The following is a 27,562-nucleotide window of genomic DNA, read 5'->3' as shown; positions in this document are numbered from 1 at the left end:
GTTTTCCTCTATCTGGTGAGGCTGAGTAGCACTTAATTCTATGATAATAGCGATGAGAGATCCCGGTGTGAGTGGATAGTGAAAAGTAACACGGAGATTGCCCATTCATTCATCTCCCACGTTAACCAAGATTTTGAAATAGTTATACTGGGTGAATCAGACCACCAGGGCACAACGGTTTGGCACAACAAGCGTTAAAAACGAATTTTTTTTTATTGAAAATCCGTCATTTAAAATTTTGTTTGTGGGTCATAATTTTTAGAATGTTACTTTAGGCACTTTTCCTTCAATGTTGGTATCATTAAAAGTAAATATATATGTCGGAAAAGTAATTTATCAAATTAAAAACACGAAAATCTAAGTAATTTTACAAGTTTTAGAAATTGGGCGATTTTAAATTTGAAGGAGTGCGATTTTCGAAAAACACCTATCAGTGTCTTGTAGAAAATTTTATTCCTGACCATGAAAATTATTTCGAATCTTTGCTATCTCTTACCGTTTTCGAGATATTGCCTTACAAAACGTGTTTTTCTCAAAAAAGGAGGATTTAAGGGAATTTTTGGCGGGGTTGTAATTTGAAAATTTAATTTTTGGGTTTTCTGTGTGGTTTGTGACCGAGACGGACCTCCACAAAATTTTCAGATCCCTAGCTATTCTAGAAGTTGGTAAACGCGTGAAACCTGGTCACTCAGTGAGTCAGCGAGTTGCACAAGCGGCTGTATATCCCGTAGTAAGTGCACGGGTGGTCTGATTCACCCTACACAAATCTATCAAAACGAAATCCTGTTGTTCCGCCACGTTTATGGATGCAACTGAAGAGTTGGTCGTTCAAGACAGTGTATTCTCGAGGCGCCAGTGAAGGTAAGGTCTCATTGCCGTCACTTGGCCAGGTTGCAAGTATCTGCTAACTACACTCACACTGCCAGTCTCCCCGCACAGTGGGGGTAGGTCAATTGGGAGTAATTCAATAGAGTTCAATCACGGTGGCCCTTGTACACAGGCATCGCTCATCTCTGTGATCTGTGTACACGTGTTTAGTAGACAAAATAAACTAGAGCATGTTTCATCAACTAGGTGAAGTGGTCTATGAGATCTGCTGACGCTGACAGTAGACTCAGCGTTACGTGAAGTACACTCAGAATTACCTACGTCCCACCGTGCAGTGTGTATATACTCTGTGTGTATCTGATGGTTTACGTTTAAGTTATCCCCTGATACAGAGTAGGTTACTTTAAAATAAACGGTACCAGCAATCTGACACATACTTTCTCCCATTGGCTTATTTATCATGCCTTTTATTAGCCTTTTATCATGGATGGTGAGAGTAACTATGATATTTTATAGGGAAAATGTCAAAAATTTCAATAACTTTTGAACCGTAGGTAATTGTTTCAGCAATGGGGGGTTGCACTATATTTTAGAATTATAAGGACCATTAACACATCAATTTGAATCAAATAACATAATTTACAATAGCTTTTGAACCAGAATTTTTACAGAAATTGGAGTTCTACCATTGTGTTTAGAATTTAAAGGGCTACAACATACAACATTTTTTTCAAGATCGTTCGGACCATTTTCAAGAAAAGCGTATTTCCCGTTATTTGATGGAAAATTCACCATAAAAATCAAAATTAAAATCAAAAGAAAAAAACGCCTGGAGATACCATAGATTAGCGCATACATACCAAATTTCATCAAAATCGGACCACAGATGTAGTCTGTAGCTCTGAACACATCCACACCTACAGACACACATACACCCAGACATCACTTCGAAAACCACTTTTTTGGGTTCAGTGACCCAAAACGGATATATCCACTGAAAACTCAAACTCGAAAATTTGACGAAAACAATACTTTCTCCATATATACCATGGTATATTGGAAAACAGTAAAAAACAAATAGCATGAGATGTAAAAAGCATCAGTCGTTGAATGTTAGCTCTTCATAGGTGGCCGAGGCAGTTAACACGTTCCAAGAGAGTGTGAGCTGTTTTAATGATGATTATATTTGGTATTGGATTGAGATGAACGCCGTTGTTTAATGGGGACACAAGCACAAGAAAATGTCCTGAGACGAATTTGGTGGGAATTACAATTAGGGACCGTCGTTCAATTGGAGACACTATCAAAATCTGTTAGATTGTGAGCAGGACTTGAGATTCTATGAAGTTTTTGGCACTGGGAAGTTTTTTGTACTGCTTTTAACGTCACAGTAAAAAAATCAAGTTTTTGAAAAATTTTGGAAAAGTTGTGTTGCGTTTAGGGCGAACACGTAGGTGAACACCCGAGTCCGGAGTGACTGGAAAGTTAGTGGAATTCTTCCTTTCCATGCTGTTCCTGTCGCTTCACACGCGTGTATGACGACACGTGAGGTGAGTTGGACTCGTCACTATTGTCGTATTGTCGTATTGTCGTGTTGGCGAGGTCGGCCACCTCCACAGCTCTCTGTTCCGCTTGGGACGGATCTATTGTCGTCCCTATCTCCGTCTCTGTCGCTTCACACGCGTGTATGACTTGCGACACGTGAGGTGAGTTGCACTCGTCAGTCGTCACTATTGTCGTGTTGTCGTGTTGGCGAGGTCGGCCACCTCCACTGCTCTCTGTTCCGCTTGGGACGGATCTATTGTCGTCCCTATCTCCGTCTCTGTCGCTTCACACGCGTGTATGACTTGCGACACGTGAGGTGAGTTGCACTCGTCAGTCGTCACTATTGTCGTGTTGTCGTGTTGGCGAGGTCGGCCACCTCCACTGCTCTCTGTTCCGCTTGGGATGGATCTATTGTCGTCTATATCTCTGTTCCTGTCGCTTCACACTCGTGTATGACTTGCGACACGTGAGGTGAGTTGCACTCGTCACTATTGTCGTATTGTCGTATTGTCGTGTTGGCGAGGTCGGCCACCTCCGCTGCTCTCTGTTCCGCTTGGGATGGATCTATTGTCGTCTATATCTCTGTTCCTGTCGCTTCACACTCGTGTATGACTTGCGACACGTGAGTTGCACTCGTCAGTCGTCACTATTGTCGTATTGTCGTGTTGGCGAGGTCGGCCACCTCCACTGCTCTCTGTTCCGCTTGGGACGGATCTATTGTCGTCTATATCTCTGTTCCTGTCGCTTCACACTCGTGTATGACTTGCGACACGTGAGTTGCACTCGTCAGTCGTCACTATTGTCGTATTGTCGTGTTGGCGAGGTCGGCCACCTCCACTGCTCTCTGTTCCGCTTGGGACGGATCTATTGTCGTCTATATCTCTGTTCCTGTCGCTTCACACTCGTGTATGACTTGCGACACGTGAGTTGCACTCGTCAGTCGTCACTATTGTCGTATTGTCGTGTTGGCGAGGTCGGCCACCTCCACCGCTCTCTGTTCCGCTTGGGACGGATCTATTGTCGTCTATATCTCTGTTCCTGTCGCTTCACACTCGTGTATGACTTGCGACACGTGAGTTGCACTCGTCAGTCGTCACCATTGTCGTATTGTCGTGTTGGCGAGGTCGGCCACCTCCACTGCTCTCTGTTCCGCTTGGGACGGATCTATTGTCGTCTATATCTCTGTTCCTGTCGCTTCACACTCGTGTATGACTTGCGACACGTGAGTTGCACTCGTCAGTCGTCACTATTGTCGTATTGTCGTGTTGGCGAGGTCGGCCACCTCCACCGCTCTCTGTTCCGCTTGGGACGGATCTATTGTCGTCCCTATCTCCGTCTCTGTCGGTGAGTTTCGTCACAGCTTGCTAGGTAGTGCTGAACGCTAATCGTATGCACTAATTATTAGCAGCTAACAGGTAGGTGCTGAAACACGTTGTAAAGCCTGTTCGATTATTGACGGTGTAGTTGTACACGGTGCTGCACTTTAGTTTACGTCCTACACTCATTCGATACAAAAATATATCGATATATAGATTATACGATATATCGATTATTTCATTCGGTTATTTAGGTTAGGTTTTAACCTAACTAGCCAAACTTGATATATCGAATAAAATAATCGATATATCGATCGATATATTCATTCGAATGAATGTAGGACGTAAACTTAAGTGCAGCCGTACACGGATTTGATTTTTATTGACATATTTAATCAGATAATTGCTTATGTCTTGAACAATTTTGGATTGAGCCAGCCAGATCTATTGATTATTTTCGCTTGTAAACATCGTGTAAACTGTACGGAAATTCCATTTTAATGATACTGTACCATTCTTTGAATGTACTTACTGAGTGAATTAAGTTACTTAGTGAGCTGCACAGCTGTACCATTAGATATAAATCATTCTTCTCCCCATATACTGTAGCTATATTGGCCATCAGTTATCACAGAGATGTGTATGAATGGCACGTCGTACCTTCACCGAGCCAAGCTCGGTAGTCACAGTGTTGCAGTGCCAGAGTTCGACAGTTGTCTATATCGATTTGTGTCTCGGCCTCGTTATAACTGCGGTACGTGTTTCACCATTCCTACAACTCGTATTTCTCTTTCTACTTTTCTCTTCGTAAACGTAGCAAGTTCGAAGGTCAAATACCACTTGGTCGTCTAATAGGCCAATGAGATATTAAAATGTTATTATTTAGTAAGCATGTGTAATAAGGAAATCTAAACTGTATTGTATTTTCTTAATAGCTCATTATACAATTCTACTGGAAAAATTATGCAATTAGTAGTAGTTTGTTTGATCAAACGGATCGTCCGTGTTCGAAACCTGGGTTGATTGTGATAAATTAATTTGAATGTCGCAGCTTTGAAATGTCCAGCTGTTGATTTTTAACATTAGGCACTTGTAGAACGTGTTGATTCATTTTGATAAGTTATTTAAGAGTCTTCCTTAGTGGAAGCCATGTTGGATTTCTTCCCCATAAGAACAATGTTAACTTTGGGTCCAAATATCTCATCAGCAAATTGTCATATAATTACGGATAAGGAGTTAAATTTAAGGAATTGCGGTCCTCTAGAGATTGACGTTTTTTATTTCACAATTTTTAATTTTTATAATGAATAATTGATTATTAATTAGCTTAAAATTAAGCTAATTATTGAAAGGAAATGAAAATGGATTTTCGAAATTCAGAAACCTCAGTCACGAGTCTATTATGTTAAAAATACAAATTATAAATTTCAAAGCTATATCTTAACAAATAACGCCGTTACGTGTCCACAAATGATGTAATGTTTAACATTGTTCTTATGGGGAAGAAATCCAACATGGCTACCACTAAGGAAGACTCTTAATAGGACAACGTTACTCTTAATTGCACCTTTACATACACCATTCCTAACTATATATCGAGTACTTTACCTATCATAAACACATAACCGAGTCGAGCTCTAAACACAAAAGATCAACGTATCTTATAAATTTGGTACACGTATATCTGAGCCGCGGCAAAGTAAAAGGTGCTGGAAAAGTGGTGTTTAATTATTAAAAGACAATTTACTGTCCAAAGCGCGCCGCTGGTAACAATGCAGCGACGGCAGGGTTGTACTCCGGGTAATGGCGTGGGAAACTGAAAGGGAATACTTGGGTGTTATGACTGGTGCTGTAATATCTGTACATAATATGAGTCTACTTTGCTCATTTAATTTACCTAAAGATCTTTTTCATCTTTCCATAAGAATAACATGGAAATTTTAAATTTAAAATTTTTTTGAATTTTCTCTGCTTCCATTAGGCGCATAATAACACTTTAATATACTAAATTGTTTGTTTTTAAGCTCTAAAAAATCGTATGGAAAGAAATTGTGAAATTTTGTGTTTTTAGGGTCAAAAATGGGAAAACTCTATTTCTATCCCATAAAACCCGCCATAAACCTCCGTTCCCATAGTCCGATCATGCTGGTTTGTGAACTCGTTCCAATAATTACTCTAGGTTTACACGTTTATACCAAATTTTATTGAAATCGGATAATTTTTACTCGAGTTATCGTGCTAATGGACACATATTTCTTCGTGTGCTTCGTGTGTGCATCTTCGTTATGTATAAAGTATTTTTAAACAATCCTTGAGGCACATTAAATTAAGTAGGTCAATATTTTTTTGCATTTTAATTGGGGTTATCGTCCTTTTAATCGCTCGGTCCGAGAAATTTGGTTTGTCAATGATCCGCAGTGACATATCGAATTAGATTGACCGGAACCCCTTATCTATGGTGTGGTTTTTATTAATGTCATGTGTCTTACTGTTTTGTGAGGGGAAGCTTTCACATCTTGTAAACTAATTACGTTTATTAGCAAGTGTAAAGCACGTTGAGTAAATCCAAGCAAAGTATAACATAACAAGCAAAGTAAACTAAACATTATGAATTTCGGCGAACAGATTTCAATGAAATGAATGAATGAATGATATGAAAACAGTGCTTTATTTAACAAAAAATAATCCTTACAAACCTAGGCTCCTCGCAGGAAGCCACAATGTCTTACACTTAATGGTTCATAGAAACGTCTACGTGGTTGGCATACATCTTTTTTTTCAGTTCCTTTGTAATTTAAAACTATAAATTCAATTCTGGACTAAAACCAGAAGTAAAAAGTCTAAAATCAAAATGTTTAATTAAAGCGAATGAAAAAAAAAGAAAAAAATAGCTGGCTCACAGCCCAATATTCTATTATATTCTATTGTATATTCGACGAACAGATTTCTACACGCTAGTTTTAGGTGTTATCACAGACAATAGACCATTATGGTTTTATACAGTATTTGATTCCGTTGTTATCCATGTTGGTCAATGTATTTCAGAGTTCGAGTTTTAAACTATAGACACAACCAGATTCTGCTATTAGCTCACGGAAACTGTTAATCGTTCTTTATTGACTCATCAAAATCAAATGTATTTTTTTTATTTCTGAAACTGACGAATAAGCTTTATTTATTTTTGTTAACAATAAATATGAATTTGTAGTCACTAATTACAAATTTTAGTTAGTGCTTTGCATCAGAGTATGAGAAAGTAGAGATTTATGTTACTCTTTGAAACACATTACAATTGATTTAAATAATAAAACAAAAACCATTTCCTTAAACAGCACAGTATGAAATTAACAAGACCACAAAAATTTTGACATATCACTCTTTATTTTGTTATAAGACTCAGGAAACAAACATCTTGCCATACATCGTTGTTTTGTCATGAATACTTACCAATAAACAACTTTTTTTAAATTTATTCAACATATAAGCCTTCCTATATTATAATATCAAACACAGTCCTGGTCCTACAGTATGTTACTTCTGTATTCGTAGAATTATGTAGAATCAAAAATGTTTATTTGTAATAGACAGAGAATACAGTGTAGACATTCGGATTCGGCATACATGTACAAAACAACTATACAATAAAGTCAAACAATATATATAGGGCCTATACAAACAATAAAAAAAAAAAAAAAAATAACAAATAGCACGTAACTAAACAGATCAAGACTAAAAACACAACAAACACAGGGTTTCTCATTGTGAAAGGAGTCGGTTCAGGCAATTCGGTAGTTTGTGCGTGAAAGCGTAACAAACTAATTCATATTCACATTCGTAACATTTTGAACAATATTTGACACAAACTTACACTTGGTTGAGGATGTTTCCTCCGCCCCCACTTTCCCCCCGCTCAACCTACCCCGCCACCCTCCCCACGTCTTGGCTGTGCAAGTTTTATGATCCGAGGCAAGTTTTAAAGTTTTACCACTGTTGGAAACCTCGACGAGTTTGATTTATGAGTTTATTTTCAATGCGGGAGATTTTCAATTAGGAAATTAACTGAGGAGAAACAAGGTTGATGGCATTCCTAAAAGTAGCCTTTATGTTGGTTAAGCAGATGTGTTTTATAAATGGCTTGGGCAAAAAAGTAACACACATCTTCATAGGTAGGCCTAATGTATTGTGATGAGACGTTTAGTTGTGCATTATGCTAATACTTTAATACTTTTCAATGAAATGGCGACCATAAAAAGTGATACAAAGTAGGTATTTTAAGCCAAGTATAAATGAAGATGAGTGTAGGATGAGTGGTCTTGTAGTCTTGTTAGTGACTAAACCCGATATATTCCTTAGACACAGCTGTTAATTAATAGCCCATACATCTAATGGCAACTGGGACCTACAGTTTATAGTGGAATCCGAACCACATTTTTGCCTTGGTATATAGGAATTGGTCTAATTATCAGGATAGTAGGCTACTGCGGATAGTCGTAGTACTCACTTGTGCGGACGTTAATCCACACCAGAGAGTATCGCATCCACAGTGCATGCCTATAAATATCCACAATTCGTGACCTCCTAGTAGCTGGATTAGAGGACTTTCTCTAAGTATGCACCAATCTCTCATAAAGCCATTTAAATAAATAGCATTACTTATAAATATATTTTTTATATTTACTTGATGAGTACGTTTATATACACTGGAACTGCCAGCCAGTTTAAGTTGTGATTCACCAACTAAATGGGCATACGTTGTTTAAGTAACCGTAAGTACTTTTAGTAGCTTAAGTTACCTTAAATTACCTTACAAGGGTACAATGGTTACAAGGGTATTGAATTTTTCGTTTTTCCTAGGGAACAAATTTTTAATCCCCTTAAAAAATCCGATATTTAGACAAAACAATTTTTTGTAAAAATACGTTAAAAGCCGGTTTGAACCGGAGATTTTTGGCAGTTGCAGATCAATAACCGTTACAAAGTTTGCTGAGGTTATCTGAGGGCTGGGGGCTGAGGCTATCTGTGTTGTTTTTGTTTGTGCCAATAAATCACTGATGGAATGTATACACGTGTGGCGAACACGACTGACACGAGTGTTACATTCTGTTTGTTGACAAACATCAGTTGGCGTCGAACTAGATTAATAAATTCTGAATAATTTTTACAGTAGATTTCGACAAGATAAAGTATTCATAGAATACTAGATGCACAACTATATGCCCAAGAATACTATGTTAAAAAGAAGAATAGAACTAAAAAGTCCAACAGTGTATAGTAAACATTGATCGACAACGTAAAGCGGCTAGTGAAAACGTATCAGATAATTAACGTTTATCAGTGTTGATATTCGGCTGAATAATGTAAGGTATTCATTTGTAGTAGTTCTGTGAGGTTTTCGGTGATTAACAAAAATAGTAGTTAAACATTGATCAGCCTTGACACCTTTAATATTTTTACTATAGACGCTTACTTGTTTTTGCCAGAAGATGTTAAATGTGGTTGTTGCTCATGCTGTACATGTATGGAGCTACTTACAGTTCATCTTCAGCAGCATTCTTGTATCGAAACATGTACAGCATGAACCATAACTACATTTGACAACTTCTGGCAAAAGTAGGTAGAATCATAGATTAAACAAGTAGGTCTAAACTACTCCTTTAATTTATGTTAGAATCCTATTTGTAATAAAAAATAATAATAGCGTTTTTATTATTGGTTTAAACTTAAAGTTTTAAGTTCAAATCAGAAAATCGTATTTAGCTCATTTTAATATGTTGTCCATTCCTAAATAACTATAGAATACACAAATACAATATTGTCGAATTTAAACTATGGTAAGAAATATCATGTTGAGTTCCGTATACTCTGAATTCTCTTACTAACGCTTGCTTCGTTTGATACATACTATGCATAGACTAGAGGCTTGTGGATAAACAATTTTAATTAATGAATACCACAATTGCTTACTATAATCATAGAATAAAGAAAAGAATTAAAGGATGCACCAATTCTACTGTATTGAGAGAATCTCTGAACTTGTGCCTTGTTTGGTAAATTTGACAGATCTTGCCAACGCGACGCGACGCCGACGAGAGTAGATCACCTTTGGTGGGAGGCCTTGGCCGGGTTGTAGCGATCATCGGCTTGTAAATGACTTATCAAAGGATAACTAGCTGGCAACACTGGTTCGTGCGTTTAGATCTATGTAAAGTGTACAAAGTACCTTATGGATGGATTTACTCAAATACGGATTATCAGATTTAATTTGCAATCGCAACCGTGTTTAGGCATTATAACTTTACACTTTGTACTGTCGTGTAAATAGTAATTTGTACGGCAGTTTGCACTCGTGTTACACATTATATTTTTCCTAAATTACTATTAATCATATAAATATTTAGTCTTTCAAACACTGTACAACACGTTTTTAGATTAGGTGCAATCCAAACATTGGACGAAATGGGAAACGCAGCAACAGCTGATTGTAGTCGTAATATTTTTAAGTGTTGCCAAATTATGTTCAAGCGTACACGGATTACGTGCGTAATAAAAGCACGCTTTTTGTGTTGTTTGGTTGGAATAATGGTGTGTGCCAAAGTAAGGCTTTCTGCTCTCTGTGCAAGGAAGCCCACTTTGTCGGACTGTAGGAAAAAATATTTAATATAACTTTTTAGATTACATGGGAATTTATAAAAGTTCTATAACTTCGGGAAACAAAAGTTTCGACTTCTATTTGCATAGAGTTACATGTAACACTAAAGTCTCGTAAGTAATAGCTTAACAGTTAAAAAATATTATGATCCACAAAGAAAAATATTATACTGTATTTAATCATATAACGAGTAAATGTATTGTTAAATCCGATCACAAGCGCAAAAAAGTGTTTTGCACACCTAAAATGCTGAAAGGGGCTAAAAGGGTCCATGTTACCCTGCAAATATTTAGTATGCTGGGGATTTGGACCCAAACGTTAATTAATTGGTGATACGTCCCTCGCTCAGTCCACTCGCTGAGAGCGTATTTTCGCTCACGTTGGGCACATGTTGTTTGAACACCAGAGGGGTCGACTTCTTGGGCCCTTTGCGTCTGCCGGCCCCGCGTCCAGGCCCACACGCGTCCGCGGACACCGTCATCAGAAGGATCAGGAGCAAGGATCGAACCATCGCATCGTACCACACTCCACTGTACACCCCCGTCGCCGTCACCGTCCGTCAGTACGGCTGTCGTGGTGTCTACTGTCTAACGTGGTGTCTACTGTCTAATGTGGCAAGTGCGGCTGAGGCAGCGGTTATATTAATATCCTGTCAATTAATTGATAAGAAAACACGTTTGTCATTTACAAACAAAGAATAAAAGAAAGCCAAATGATTTATCTATTCACACACAGATTAAGTTTAGTAGACGATATTTATGAAACGACCCTAGGATGGTTTAGTTTTGCGTTGGTAATGCTGGTTCCGAGAGGTGGGATCAGCTTCCGCCGCTGATTCAGCGGTTCCGTTTCCGCTGAGGTAACATCGCGAGATCAGCGTCAGTTTGCTGAGAATAAACTTGTGTGGAACTGAGGCAGCAGGATCCTCGTGTATATGAAGGGGGTTGTGTTGGCAGATTGTAAATTGACATGAAATTGTAGAATGCACATCTGTATATTAAATACTATATTTTTGATGATAAATTGTTAATGAAGTGAAGGACATGTAAACAACACAGAGAAACTACTGTGAATCGCTTCTTAACCACAGGACCTACTCCTTTAATCTATGGTATAACATATCTGCAGTGTTAAAGGTTGTGCTCGAATTCTTTGGGATTTGTATGTTTTTAAACATTGACAGTTATCAAGTAGAAGCATTATTCATCAGTGTGGGCGTTTCCCTATCTAATGATAATGTTGCCGAACTGCGCTGGATTCTCCGGTTAGTCACACTCTAGTTTGTAGTTGTGTTAAGAATACGACCAGTAAACACACGTCCATTTGCCAAATACTTTCAACAATGGAATTAAGGAGTAGGATCTATTTGCAAAGTTTATTTCAATGCAGCCCTATTATCAGCATCTATTTCAAGCTTGAGTGGTTTTCTGTGACTCAACCCAACGTAAAAAAGAGAGAGTAAACTTGTAGTTTCTCCCAGCGTGATTGTGGGTTTTTTTCTATAGTAACGCGTGATGGAAAGTAATTTATTGTAACAAACACACTATATTCAACATTGTACCATCACCAGCACTTTCTATACATTGCAGAAGTAGACGTCCAATCTGAGTGTAAATTCTGAAGTTTAGATGTGTTTGATGTCCGACTACGCTTGAACAACGACGAAATGTTTATATCCTCTTCAAGGATAAATTTGTAGCGCTTTTTAGCGATAAAAACGCGTAAACCTACGTTTATTCAAAAGGGTTCACGAACCATCATGATTGGACTAGGGGAACGGGGACAACGGGGTTACATCGGAAAGGGGGAGGGATGGTTATGGGGTAGAAATAGATAAACATAGATTTCCTCTCTAAACCATTTTGTAGAGCTCCCAAAACAAATAATCTATTATTTTGAAGTGTTTTGTAGTTTATGGTTAAAGAGAAAATAAAAATATATTTAAAATTCACATTTCTTTGTGGGTAATAACTTTTTTAGTTTGCTTGTTTATGGATATATTTTGATCAGAATTAGAAAATTCATTCTTTTAAAACTAGGCCTTCAGTATTAACATTAAAAAAACACTTTTAATCCTTCCTTGTACAGCAAACCTAAGTATAGTAGGCTACTCGTTAAACCTAATGTTATTTAAATGGTAAATAACTATGGCATTTTAAAGGAAATATATTTAGTACGGTAAAACTCAAAAAAGGCTGATAGAGTTCGCTAAGTATGCAGGTTTGCTGCGGATGGTGATCACATCAGGATTAGACAACACGACAACACTTGCAAAAGTCGTTCTTTTTGGCCATACGATAATAATCAACTATTGAATGTTTTTACATGTTTTATCTAGGGATCTCTTCTGACCGAACTGGTGCCGCTAGTAAGTCGCTACTGTATCGGATGACGTAACTGTAGGTTCATTCACACGTCGCCACGGCCGCCGCACAACAAGCGGTTCGTGATGAATCTTGATGCGTCTTCACCACACTTCCGCGAGCGTTCTCATCAAATGACTTTGTAAAGATTCCCGGATGCGTTCCGGTTAACAGTTTACCATCACAATACACGTACGTGTTCATAGGAAGCCTCATCAATTGCAGATCACGACATAAGTGATACATTCTTGTGTGGTCGTGCATTAATTGCGCCAAGCCCTTAGAGATTACCGAAAAATGTTCCTTAGTTTTGCCAATCCCAAGCCAGGTAGGGGTGAGTTGCCCGCAGAAGGAATGCCCTTGTTTACGTGCCATCCTAACCTAACCTAACCTAACCTTACCTAACCCTAACCAAACCTAACCTAACCTAACCTACTCAATTATAGTGAGAGAGGGCCGCCACTTGGCGCAGTTAATGAACGTATCGGGTGGCTCCATGGAGTACAGTTCTCGCAGCTAGTCTGGGCGCGCGGACCCTTGTGTACTAACCGTCCCCCACGCCAAAGCCATGAAGACAGCAGTGAGGCGCTGAACAACCCCAGTGTGCCGTGTGGGCCGAATGTTTTTGGAAACGAGCAATAAACACTCCCCTCTACACCCCCTGCCCTAGCGCGGCCGCGCGCCCAGACTAGCTGCGAGAACTGTACTTGGCGCAACTCAGGAATACCCAACTACTTGACTCACGTCAGCTGGCGCAATTAATGCCCGCCCGATACAACAACGAATCTTGTTAGATTAGCTGTGAATTTTACCTTGCAGCCGACAAAAGAGACAAAGGAACGACTGCCATACTGATTGAAGTTATTTTTGGTATTGTTAGAATATACGCATTTACCATTTAACAGTTTTGATTAAACCATTGTTTAACAACTGTTTGAAAACAACTGAATCTGATTCCTTTTTTCATGTGTTCAATGTAATGGAAATAGAGACAACTAATTTAGTGTGAAACATTTTCTCCGAAGTTAGTAATAATTGTTATGTCTATTGTTGCGGAACAGGTTTGTGTTGACATGTTTTATGGTCTATTGTTGTTCGAAAGCGTTGATAGCTTATTTCGCTCTTATTCAAATGGACACAATTGAAAATGTGTAGAATTTTAGTTTTCTCTTAGCCTATCGAAGTTAATTCGTATTATAAGAATGAATAAAGGAATGGAAAAAATGTTTAGAGAAGTGTATGCGATGGCATAATATTGAAGGAAATAAAGCTAAGTATTTTAATTATTTAATTTTTCTACTTGACACTCGTAACACAATATTCTACACAACAATTGTTTACAAATAAAAGAAATTACACAGAATATGCACATGATGGTTACGTATAACAATAACACGATAACAACTGGACTGAAAACACAACAAACACGAACTGCGCTCATTGACACTACTTTGTTGATGACTGAGTTACTTATTCATGTCTCGTCCAACACAACTGACGACACTGGCAATAAGCAAGGATTATCAGCTTAGGTTTACTCGACTCACTAAGCCGTATTTAGTAGTTTTTGTCGATAAATTTGATCAGAGGAAAACATATTTACAACTAGGTGAACAGTGTTGATGAACATATTTCACTCAGCAGAAGTGTTCAGATGTAATGTTCAACATGAAAAAGTCAATATAGCTATTTTTTAATTAACTTATTTTTTATCAGCAATAATTGAATTTTGCAATATTTTGGAAAAATATAAATGTTCCGCAATTATAAAAGAAAGTACAAGCTTATTGTATTATAAATAACATATTTTCACTTAAAATTAATTTCCTATTGATTTTGCGTATCTTGAATGATCTTTTCTTAAATTTCGGAGTTTGTACCGGCTCTATGTAAGTTAAGAAGTGTATTTAATTCCCCATAATTTAAATCTACATATTTTATTTCAAAGACTGACAAAGAGGAAAAAGAAAAGGTAAGAGTTTATTATACCCTCCCCAGCCTGGATTGATGGCATGTATAAAACCAATGCTCGAGTATGTTGTTCGTATTTATAGCATTATTATCTGCCTACAAATGATGTATGTAGCCTACTGTATCTACGTATTACTTATTTGTAAATTTCATTTCATGTAATCATTTGTTTGTTCCCTTTTTCTGGTTTATACCTATTTGTAGTAGGGGTTGTTTTATAACGTTTGTGATTTGCTCAATACAATAGATACGGTTGTAATGTACAAAGAATCGAAAGAGTATACCTTGTTTTATACTCTTCTCCATTTTTAGTTTAGTTGCCTGTTGGAAATGCTATGCATGGCTAGATACCTGCAATTTTTGGTAAATATGGTAATTTTTATCTTCTATTGTAAAATTAAAGTTTTGCCGATCTTATAAAACTCTTAGGGCTGCCGTGAATAGTTATTGTATAATTTGCCATGTATTCTGTTAATTTTTGATCAACCTACATCAAACTTCTCAAGTACTATAAGATACTTGTCTACAAAAAGTACGTAATGTACATTAAGTTTCAAGTGTCATCAGTCCCAGACTTGGCCTACCTCAAGGTAGTGTACTTGTTCCTGTTTTCTTTCTCCCACTGACTCATTATGAGCAATACCATGACTCAGACTCAGGGCGATGCTTATCTCTAGGAGAATGTTCAGTCCATGATCCAGTGGATATTTTCAGACTGCTTTGTTTATGCATTTGATTGACTGTAACACTAATGCTCTTTCCAGTATTTTATTGTATCTATAGTGTAATCGTTTCTTACTCATAATAGGCATATACTGAATAAAATAGTATTGCCGTTATATAATTTGATTCAAATATTGTCTGGTTCAATTGGTACAAATAAATATGGCATGGTGTAATTAAGACCCAACTCAGGAAAAAAAACTTTCAAATAACTATCAACTGTATCAAACTCTCAGGGAAATTCCTAACAGTGTAATTAAAGATCAACAATATGCCAATAGTTGTGCAAGACATAATAGTTTCACATAAAAGTTATGGTGCTGCAGGGAAAGCCATGGGAAGTAGGGCAGTGTGATAATGTTATCATGTGATATGCATTGTCAATACAACACCTTCCGCCAACACCCTGGTCTGCTAAGGGAACAATTAAACATCAGCATAGCCAATCGGTGTTAAAGTTTTTGATTTGTTTCAAGAGGAGTTTTCAAATATTTTGGCTGTCATTGTGCTTGTTACAACTTTGATCTATTTTACTACTTCTGTATTTACAACCTAGAAATTGCAATTGAAAAAAGTGAGAAGAAACCCTTTTGTGTTTATGTTTAGATGATTATAATTACCTAATGCTGTAAAACACATTTATAAGTTCTGGCCACGCACTTTATAATCATTCTTATTGTTTTGTAACCCGGTTTGTATACAAAACACACCACTTGACTGAAGAAAGGCTCCTCTAGGTGAACTTGCAACTGTTATATTGGATATAATGTTGTGTATGTGAACTTATTTTGATAGTGCCTGTTGGTGACAAACTTTGAGAAACAAAACTTCTTTCTCAAACCCAAGTGAAGATTTATAAAGTGTTTGCCAACACACAAATCTAGGTCCGTAAATACCTTTAAATAACACTTGTATTTAATCCATTGGGCTTAGAGTGGTGTTAGCAAATTTCCCATGTAGGGAATAAGCTATTACTATTACTGTAGGTCTCATGGTAAGACCAAGACCCGGGACCGCTTTACTTTTTCGTTTAAAGGTTCACAGAGGCCAAAAACACCCTCTGTTCAAATTCATATATATATGTGTCCGTTAAAGCGATAACTCAAGCAAAAATTATCCGATTTTGATTAAATTTGGTACAAACGTGTAAACCTACGTTTATTCGAAGGAGTTCTCAAACCAGCATAATCGGACCATGAGAACGGGGGTTTATGGGGAAAAATTGGGTTTTCCCATTTTTGGCTCTAAAAACAAAAAATTTTGGAATTTCTTTCCCAACCATTTTGTAGAACTTAAAAAAGAAATAATTTTGTATATTGAAGCGTTGTTGTATGCGTAATGTTTACGGAGATAATTCAAAAAATTGTAAAGTTACAATTCCCATTATCTTTATGGATAAAAATAAACTGTTTTAATTTGCTTTTTTATGTTTAGATTTTAATCAAATTTGGCAATTTTGATAATTTCATACTAAGCTATCAATATTTTAATGAAACCAAATACCTCAATACCTTTCCTGTTGCATCAATACTAAGTACTTACTAAAATTAATGTTTTTAAATAGTAAATAAATCTGACATTTTTTTAGGGAATATTTTAGTAGAATGAAATCCAACTAGTTAAATGTAAATTCGCTTAGTCTGCAGGTTTGCTGTGGCAGGATATTTCTTTTAAAGTGTAAGGACTGTAGTAAACTTATAAGGAAGTCTAGATGTTTCATCCACACTAGATTGTTTATCCTCGTGTTTCCAGTTACTGGAGTCTTGCAGTAGTTTTCCACAAGCTCTGCAATGCAGTTCATTATCAATGGATCAAGTTGACCTTGAATTAAACTGTTTGTCTAATCTCTGCCAATAGAACTTGTGCATCAGAATTCAGTGTCATCATGGGTCATGGGCGACTCTTGATGCTTTTTGTGTAGTTTGGTTTTGTTCGATGTTAAAATTCCAAGTCTGAGAAGTGTAAATTCCGAATCAGTAAATAGTGAAATTTCAGTATTGGTTTGAATCACTTGGTGAGATTCAAGCCCAAGATAAATATAAATTAAAATATTTTATCTGTTGATGTTTTGAGAGTTGGCTTGAAACGTACATAATATGAAATATTTACTTTTTCATGAATTCACACTATAATTTCACAGTTTTTGTCTCATTTATTTCTAATCACCTTCTGAAATATTTTTGGCAAGTTTGTTTGAAAAAAGAAACAAAATCTCTAATTTCTTCATTAAAGCAATGTATGCTAAAATTTGAGTTTGTGGTCACTACAAAGACTAATAATTCTGCCGCCACAGCAAACCTGCAGACTAAGCGAATTTCCATTTGCATGAATTGATTGTAAATTAAATCTATTTAAATAACATTAGGTTTAACAAGTACCTAGGATTGCTGCTACAGGGAGGCTAATAAAGTGTAGTTTTTATTCAAATATTAGTAGTTTACTATAAAGTAAATACATTTGCCAAATTAGATCAAAATATTTCCATAAACAAGCAAACTACAACATTTTACAATATTCTCCATAAGAATTATAACATGGGAGTTTTAAATTAGCAATTTTTTGAATTTTCTCCGTAGCCAATAACTGTACAAAAACACTTTGGGATACTAAATTATTTGTCTTTTTTGCTCACACAAATCATTGTCACTACTTTAAAAAATATCTTCAAGGCACTGACTCTCAGATGATTCGTCTAGAAAATTATTACCAAACATCCCAGCTTAGAGTGACAAACAATATTTTTTCAGTCCACTGTCAGTTCTTATCTGAGAGCCAAAGTGGGTGTTTTGATTCATTACTGATCTTTTGTCATCTGCCAAACTCAATCAACCATTGACACTTTGTTTGGTTTTCTCTTGGTTTTTTCTCTCGCCTCCTGTGGCCATCAATTATTCCATTATAATGACTTCTATTATCCTCTGCATATTTTGTCACATATGATCATTTATCATCTTGCATGGTTCTTGTGTCATTGTTTTGGAGTAATAGTAGTAATATGCCTACAGAACATTGAAAACATTCCATATTTGTTTTTGGGATAATTTTTGTTTGCCATGTCCATTACGTAATAAACTGTTCTTTCAAAAAGCATCCTTGAAGTATGAAACCTATTCCATTTTACTGATCTGATTGTACTATTCTGTATTGATTAAGTTATACATTTTTTTTAGTTTTAAAAGTTGTAGAGTTTTCAAGTATGCGTCTACTGACGATGATTAAACTGTTGGCTAGTGGACCTAGTGTAATGCAATGTAATTCAAGCTTGTTTATTTAAATTTGAAATTGCATGTATCAGTAAAAAAAAATATTTTTAGTAATTGCTTGACAACAAATAAATATTTAGGGTAAAGATTTTTATAAAACACAGTTTGGCTGAACGTTAAATAACTTATATTCAGCAGTTGATGGGTATTTTTTGCTATCTTTTACTCTTACTGATTTCCCTCATAAACTTTATCATTAGGCCCATTGTTTGAATCAATCCCTGATATATAGCAAGATAACTTCGATCATCATCATTTGAGTAATAAAAAAAATTGTTGTTTCTGTTTCTATTTACAGTTTGGTTCACACTAACACAATCAAAGGTCATATTCAGCAGTTGTTATATCTAAGATCAGTGCTAGTCCTATAATGAAGACTATTGTTACAGGAGTTCCGAGACAGCACACACAGCGTACACCAGACGGGGCTGTCGTTCACCAACCCCACCTGTGGTCTAGTCCCCGCCTCGTCCAGTGAGCTTTCTATCTTCCCTCCGCCGGGTGCCACCCCCGTCACCTTCGAGCCGCTTCCGTCCCTCGCCTCGCTGAGTCCCCGCAGACGACCCCCGGGACACCACTGTCAGGCTGGGGACCTGGACGAGTGGTTCTGTAAGTAGCACAGAGATGGAAAACTGAACAAAACTTTCAACCAAACAGTTTCAACTTAAATTCACCCAGCTCCAAACCGTTCACAATTGACTAAACTGAAAAAAGATTAATATTTTTTGGTGAAAAAGTGAATTCCCTTTGACAGTATAGGTTTACTAAGACCCAAAAATACCCTTAGCCGTAGTTAGTTAAATGAATGAATTTCTTGTTCAATCAGTAACATATGATTTCAGCCCTATCCTATGTACTGTAAAAACATACGAATGTAAGCAATTGATTTTGCAAGTGTAATTACTATGAGGGTTGGGTAATTGCTGTTGCGAATCACAGCCTAGCTATCTGTTATTGGTGAACAAATATTGTAAATTTATTAGATGCCAGTTAACATGAAGCGATAAGAGAAACCTTACCTGATAGAGATATGCAAGTTTTGTGGGACTCTTAGATGCTTACTCTCAATAGAAATTGAGACAATCATCAATTTTGTTTACAGTAAGCCTTAACAAGTAGTTTTAATGAAATTGGAAACGGTGAAATCGTTTTTAATGTTATTTAGGTAAGATATTTGTTAATCAGAGGATTTTGGAATTTGCAATTTTTCTCATAAAATGTTGAAAATATTCCAATCAACAAAAGTTGATCAATTCAACCACTTTAGGACATATTTTCAACCGTGTTCATTGTGTTAATTGATAGAGATCAATACAGTATGTAGTTTATTTATACGGATAAGACTGGTAATGGAAAATTACTTTCTTAGATGTTTTATTATTTTGTAATTCATTAACTGACTCACTTCATCCTGTAAACGTTTTTGTGCTAAACAAGTTGCCCTTTGAGAAAAACGTCATATTTACATTCACAAGAATTCCACCAGTAAAATTCATGAAGGATTTAATTTAATTTTGCTACTTAAGAGTTTTATTATAAACTAAACTTAAGAATGTCCTCAACTGAAAGTAATGGTTGGTTTAACGATTGGAAGATCAAGACACATTGGCAGAGGTCCAGTCTACCTGGCCTTGTCTGACTCAAGTGTGGCAGGTTTATCGTAACATGTCCAATCTTTTGACCGAGACTTTATATTTTAGTATTTGAAAACAACAGTGAGGAAATTTACAATACCCCCGCCGCAGCAAACCTGCAGACTTAGTGAATTTCCATTTTCCTGATTGGATTTAAACTAAAATGTCTCCTTAAAAATATCACATTTATTCCCTATTTAAACAGAATTAGTTTAATGAGTACTTAGGTTTGCTGCAACAGGGAGGGTAAAAAAGTTTTTTTTTGTAGAATATTAAAAGGAACTGTGGTTTAGTAAGAAATTAATGTATTTTCCAACTGTTATCAAAATATGTTCATAAACAGGCAAACTACAATAGTTGACTTATTCTCCATAAGAATAACATGGGAATTTTAAAATCACAATTTTTTTTAATTTTCTCCGTAACAATTAGGCGCATAATAATGCTTCAATATACTAAATTATTTGTTTTTTTAAGCTATACATAATGGTTTAAAAAGAAATTGTGAAATTTTGTGTTTTAGGGTCAAAAATGGGAAAAACCTAATTTTACCCCATAAAACCCCCCATAAACCCCCGTTCCCATAGTCCGATCATGCTGGTTCGCGAACTCATTCAAGTTTATCCCGCCTTACACCTTCAAACCAAATTTTATCAAAATCGGACAAAGATTACTCAAGTTATCGTGCGGATGGACATATATATAGATATACAGGGTGATTTGTACTCAGTGTGACAAAATTTTTTTGATGTAAGTACAAAGTAAATGAAGTGTGATGATGCATATCAAATGTTCCAAGGCTCAAAATTAGCGTTCCAAAAAATTATTTTATGTTTTTCAAAAATAACCATGCTTTTAAACTTAATACAGCGATTTCTCAATTACTTGTATATGGATTTGAGTAGATAATGTCATTTTCGTGTTCTACATAAAATTTTGAACAAGAATAATGGAAAATGACGGAGGATCAGTTGTAAAAACTCCATTGTAATTAGATTCAAAGATAAAAATTAATATATTTGATAAAAATTTTAAAAACAATGGTCCATTGTATTTTTCACACCCTGTATACAAGAAAGTGTCGGAATATGTTAAAAACTGCGCCATTTTATAAGCTTTCCAACCATATGCTACACTATTGAGGTTTAGATATTTTTTTGTTTGTTTTAGTGGTTTGAATACCAGAAAACAGGGAACTTTTTTACTGTTTTTACTGTTCAAGCTGAAACAAAAATACAACTTTTGCTTAATACATGCCGACTTTCTGTGTTTTAAATGTTAAAGATACCATGCTTTGTAGTCTTCAAACCATTAAAGAGTACATAAGCAGACATAAACCTCAAAAGTGTAGCATATCGTTAGAAAGCTTATAAAATGGCACAGTTTTTAAAATATTCCGACACTTTCTTGTATACAGGGTGTGAAAAATGCAATGGACATCGTTTTTACAATTTTTATCAAATATCTTAATTTTTATCTTTGAATCTATTTACAATGGGGTTGTTACAACTGATCCTCCATCATTTTCCATTATTCTTGTTCAAAATTTTATGTAGAACACGAAAATGACATTATCTACTCAAATCCATATACAGGTAAGCTGTATTAAGTTTAAAAGCATAGTTATTTTTGAAAAACATAAAATAATTTTTTGGGAAGCTAATTTTTAGACTTGGAACATTTGATATGCATCATCACACTTCATTTACTTTGTACTTACGCCAAAAAAATTTTGTCACACTGAGTACAAATCACCCTGTATAAAAATTTGAACGAATGGTGTTTTTGGCCTCTGGGGACATCAAAATGAAAAAGTAAATCGGTCCCGGTCTTAGGTCTTACCATGAGACCTACGGTAATAGCTACTTCCCTATAGGGAAATTCGCTAAAATGCAATGGTTAAAAACTGTATTGAATTGTTGTTTCAATTACACGATGAACTACCCAATTAAGTATTTTATACAAAGTGTATTTCATCGTTTTAAAGCAATAGTACAAAGTCCAACATAAAATAAATTATATTAAACAGTAAATCCAATTATTCTTTACTTGTGATTTGCTGCATTTTTGTACACTTATAATTTTAGTTAATTTTTTCCCAAGATTATACCGGGTGTCCCATAATACTCCCCCTTGTTAATTTTGAACGGCTGTATATATTCAAACGAGCTTCGATACACGTTACTAGGGTAATGTAAAGTACTTTTTGGTGGTATTTTAAAACGTTTTTATTAGGTCGCTTTCTTGTCCGCTACAAATTTTGTAATTCACCCCCCCCCCCCCACCTCCAAATAGGGGTTGCTGGGGGCAACTCAAAATGTGGCAACCCCTATCAAGTAGCACATAATTTTAAAAAGCTTTAAAAACGAAATTAATGCCTCAAATCCGACTTTGATATGACCAATTTAAAAAAAATTATGGCTAGTAATGTTAGAAGTTAATTTAACTGGAATTAAACATTCCATCACTTATATTTTTTCATGGCTGTAAATTTTCAAATAACCTTCAGTACACGTGACCAGGGTGATGTCACACACTTGAATTTCATCACCCACCCCCAAATAGGAGTTGCCATTGGGATTTTTTTAATACCCACCCTACTCTACCAATCCCAACTCTATACTGCTTTTTAAAGAAAACAGACGACTCATCGTTAAAACCTGATTTTGTTTGTTGGATTTCAATAAGTTTACCCGTTTTGTTCACAGCAAAGAAAGATGCAGATTTTCCGAGACATCAACTTCAGTTTCTCAAGGACTGTGGACGAGGATGGTTTGGACGGGTGAGTTGAGTTTTCTACTACCGAATACTGACTACTATCATTGACTTTCTGAATGAGACATCCATATCTATTTGGACACCTGTTGCAAATTTGATTCAAAATTCATCATTGTTGATTTAGGCGGATGCCACAATTTGATTTCCTCTTCCAATAGTTTACAGTAAGTTGTCTTTTCTGCTTGGATTGGTTAAAAAATATTGACAAAATAGGCCATCTTACCTCCGTCTGTAGTTTGAAATTTCCATCAACAAGGTGTTGACTAGTTGTTGCAATCCCAACATTGTCAAGGTGTGCAATAGTTCAATGTTGAGCTTGCAATGAAACTCAACCTGTTGATGCAAATTTTGGACTACAAAGTAAGATAACTAAGTGAGATAAGTAGGCCTAGTACTGATGAGAAAGATTTTGTCATAAAAGGAGTCCTATGACTATAATATGGTCTTTTATAAAGTCTTAATGAAAGGTAGAAATCATTGATTGACATCAATGTAAGTATTCATTTGCTGTTAATAACAGCATTATGTATTTCGTGATGATTTTAATGCATTGTAAAATGTCTACAACATTAAATGATTTTGATTTGATATGATTGTCATCTTTTGCGGTTCACTTGGAATGGGCGTCTACAAATCTTTTAATCTGGAGTGTAGTCTTGAGGCTACTCTGATGGACTAATAGAATGGAATTTGTTTTGGAATGTTTTACAGTATCTACAGGAATTTGTTAGGGACTTGTCTAAAAAACCTCATCTGTTTAAATGAGTCAATATTTAGAAAAAAATTGTTGTTTGGATAAAAAAAAAGATCAGTTTATTGACTACTATTTAGTTTCTTAACTGTTGTGAATGAGAATGCCTCTAAAGAAACAGTTTTTGTGTGTTGCTTCTGGAAGACTGTGAAAGGGATGGTTTGGACGGATTAGTCCAGTTTTTGGACGTTGTACAGTTTCCTTACGTAAGGCCAAGGCTACTATCCAAGTGTGAAATGTGTTAACGATATTAACTGTGTTAGCGTCACGTTTCATCTGGGAAGCTCTATAGTGAGGTCCGCTGCTGGCTGAGCTGATAAGCCTTCTATAGCCCAGTCAGGGATTCAAGAGATTCAAGAGAGATTCAAGAGATTTATTATACCATTAAGTAAATGAATACAATAGGTAACGTCAAACTATTCTAAAATAAACAAACCAATGCATATAAATAATCAAACGTTCATCATTACAAACCATGCTGAAATAAAAAATGGTTAATCTTCACAGCAAACAAAACAGCAAACCATGCAGTTATGGCAAACAAAAGAAAATGAAAACTGTGACACATACCTGAGTGTAAAAATAAAATTACAAACTAAAAACAATGGCCAGCCTTCAGAGCATCAAAAAATTCTTTAGTTTCATAAAAAGGATTCGTTTCAAGCCAATCTTTTACAATTTTTGTGAATTTTGACTTCCGCAATGACCGTACACTTTCCGGGAGAGCATTGTAAAACTTTTTGCCTGTAACAGGAAAACAGTTATTAGTTTTACTCAATCTATTGCTACTTAAATGTACATTGTTTCTATTTCTTGTAAAATATGAGTGGACATCCTTGTTACAAACCAGATCTTCTTCCATGTCCTTAATAGCTAACAAAGATTGATAAATATATACATTTACAACAGTCATAATACGAAGTTCTGCAAACAAATGCCTACAATGCTCCAGATAATGAACCTGACATATTATTCTGATAGCCTTTTTTTGATGGAGCAGTACTTTCTGAGCATGCGGGGAGTGACCCCACAGGAGCGTGCCATATACAATATGGGACTGAAAAAAAGAAAAGAAAGCCAGTCTCAAAAAGTTAAAAGGTAGTTCAGAGGTCAACTTCCTCAAAAGATGTCTTACCCTACTTAATTTTACACAGAGTGCATCTATGTGGTCATCCCACGCAAGCTCCGAGTCCAGGGTGAAACCCAGCAGTCTTACAGAATCATCACTGGAAACATTTTTATTAAGGCTAAACATGATTTCTTGAGTTTTGGCTGCATTCAAGGCCAATTTATTTCCATCAAACCATTGAGACGTTTCATTTAACAATGAGCTAGCAGAATTTTTTGCCATAATATGATCAATGTGTGTGGCAAAAATAGTGGTATCATCTGCATACATCAATATATCATTTGAGACACCATAATACAAGTCATTCATGGCAACAATGAATAAGAAGGGACCAAGGATTGAGCCCTGTGGGACTCCATGCTTTACCACTCGAGAGTTTGATTTATCCCCAGCCCAGGATACAACCTGGAACCTATTATCAAGGTAGGACTCAAACATTTTGAGCGCACAGGCTCCAACACCATACATTGAAAGCTTTTTGACAAGTAGGTCATGCGGCACACAATCAAAAGCGCGTGACAGATCGCATAACACAACAGAGGTTGACATTTTGTCTTCAAAAGCATTAAGAATAACCTGTAAAAGGGAGCCCACCGCAGTTACAGTGGACTTGCCCCTACGAAATCCGTGCTGAGCAGGGACTAGCAAGTTATGGGTTTCAAAGTGATCACTTATCTGCCTTAACATTAAGGCTTCAAATATCTTGCCTAGCACTGGTATCAGGGACACCGGCCTATAGCTTGCTAGTACATTTCTAGGGCCCTTTTTAAACACAGGCACTGTTCTGGCTGTTTTAAGAACATCAGGAAAGACGCCTTCAAGAAGGCAGCAGCTAAACAAATGGGCCAATAAAGGAGCGATTACATGTACAACCCTTTTGATAAAATCAGTTGACATATCATAAACATCTTTACTGCTAGAGGACTTAAAACTACTGACTACATTTGTTACCTCTAATGCACTAACCATTTTCCACTCAAACTTATTATGTACCCCTGGAATACAATCAAAATAATTGTTATCCTTTAGTGGAATGGAGTCAACAATACCATCCACAGAGTCCAAAAAGAAATTGTTGAAATCCTCTGCGGTTGCAAAACTCAAATCAGCGCCCGCTCCCGCCCTAGGTCTGCTCTGGTTGATCAAATCCCATGCTGCCCTACACGGATTAGCCGAGGTGGCGATCCTGACTGCCGCCGCTGACTGCTTTGCCTCTCGCAGACAAGTGCGATACTCCTTTCTCAGCTCTCGAAGGTAGGGAAGAGTGCTCGGCCTACTTTTTGAAATTTCATGGACAAGAAGAATATATTTCTTAAATTCTGCAAGCTCACTAGTATACCAGGTATTGCACTTTTTGACGCGCGGTTCACCGGTGTTACTATTCAGGTTAACCATCTTGCTTCTCATAGGGAATTGCAAATTAAATTGGTCACTAAAAAGAGAGAAAAATTCAGAGAAGGCTGAATTTGCTGGGAGAATACAGAGTTTGTTAAACCAAGCAGGTGTTAGGTTTGTAATGATGTCACAGAACCTTTGCAATCGTCCTTCATTGGTTAGTCCTAACCTAAAACACACGTTTTTTAATTTAGGTTCTACCGAGTCTTTTCCTAGGGTAGACCTAGCTTATCATATAACATCAAACTCCAATGTCAGTTGTGTTGGAACTGCAGAACACTCATTAAAACTTCAGGTGTGAAAATTGACATCACTTAGATACAGGGTTAACAAACAGTCTTTTGGATATCCTTTGTTAGTTGAAGCTGTTGAGGTGATAATTTAGAACTTGCAAATTAAGTCTGTCTGAGAAAAAAGGACATTGACAGTTATAGAGTTGATTGACTCTATAAAAAAGATATTTATTTAAGAAAGATTGACTATACAATCACTCCTTGTGATTTATTGTGTGACTTCACTCCTACCTTCACCTCAGGTGGCTCAGCTGGCTCAGGATGAGTCCAAGTCAAGGTTATCTTCAGCTTGCTTCCTGTTTGTTGTTCATAGTTTGATGGCTACTTTACACAAATCTGTAGCATAAATATTTTTAATTCGCTTTCCACTCCTAAATCTAACTTTGTGTGGTTTATTGTCATCTTTTCATTTTTCATGGACATAAAAATGGAACTAAATAAAGTTTATTAGTAAGATTTCCACATAGCCTATTTGGATTTAATAACTACCTAAATAGCTTTTACTGGAATGTGTCAAAACTTGACCGTGTGAACAGTCAATGACCCTATGGTTAGGATTAGTTTTACAATTGACGAAATTGTAAGAAGCCCGTCATGTGAGTCGGTGGCTCAGTCGGTAGCGTCGCAGACTTCGGGCCCAAGGCAGCGATGTCGAGGGTTCGGATCCTGGTCACTGCCGATAACATTTTATCAGTACAGTCCACCTTTGTACTGTACCAGCCCACTCCTTGCTTTGCTGTAAACGATCCACGCACGGGCGCTTAGTCTATGTGGACGGGCAAATGCAAAGTTAAAAGAGGCCGCCAACCTCTTAAAAAAAAAATTTAATCCAATTTATTTTCTGGTAGAGCAGTTACCTTCCATCAACTTGGTGCCTGTTTGTTGGTGGTTTATAGACTACTCCTAATTAAGTAACCTCTACAT

The 27,562-nt window shown here is 36.4% G+C and overlaps 1 protein-coding gene across 1 annotated transcript in view; it reads left to right on the top strand.

The window, feature by feature from the left end:
• Positions 1-27,562, top strand: part of LOC128999301 (uncharacterized) — a 70,753-nt gene that overhangs the window by 18,891 nt on the left and 24,300 nt on the right. The window contains exons 3-5 of the mRNA XM_054425725.1: positions 14,650-14,673; positions 19,048-19,267; positions 23,001-23,074. Of these exons, the coding sequence (XP_054281700.1) occupies positions 14,650-14,673; positions 19,048-19,267; positions 23,001-23,074 (318 nt within the window). The remainder of the gene's footprint in view (positions 1-14,649; positions 14,674-19,047; positions 19,268-23,000; positions 23,075-27,562) is intronic.

This window comes from Macrosteles quadrilineatus, unplaced genomic scaffold (assembly GCF_028750875.1).
Source record: "Macrosteles quadrilineatus isolate MER2022 unplaced genomic scaffold, UCM_ALF_1.0 Scaffold_8__2_contigs__length_117827958, whole genome shotgun sequence".
NCBI classification, from domain to species: Eukaryota; Metazoa; Arthropoda; class Insecta; order Hemiptera; family Cicadellidae; genus Macrosteles; species Macrosteles quadrilineatus.
Note: the sequence above shows the minus strand (reverse complement) of the source record. Positions and strands in the feature narration are given on the sequence as shown.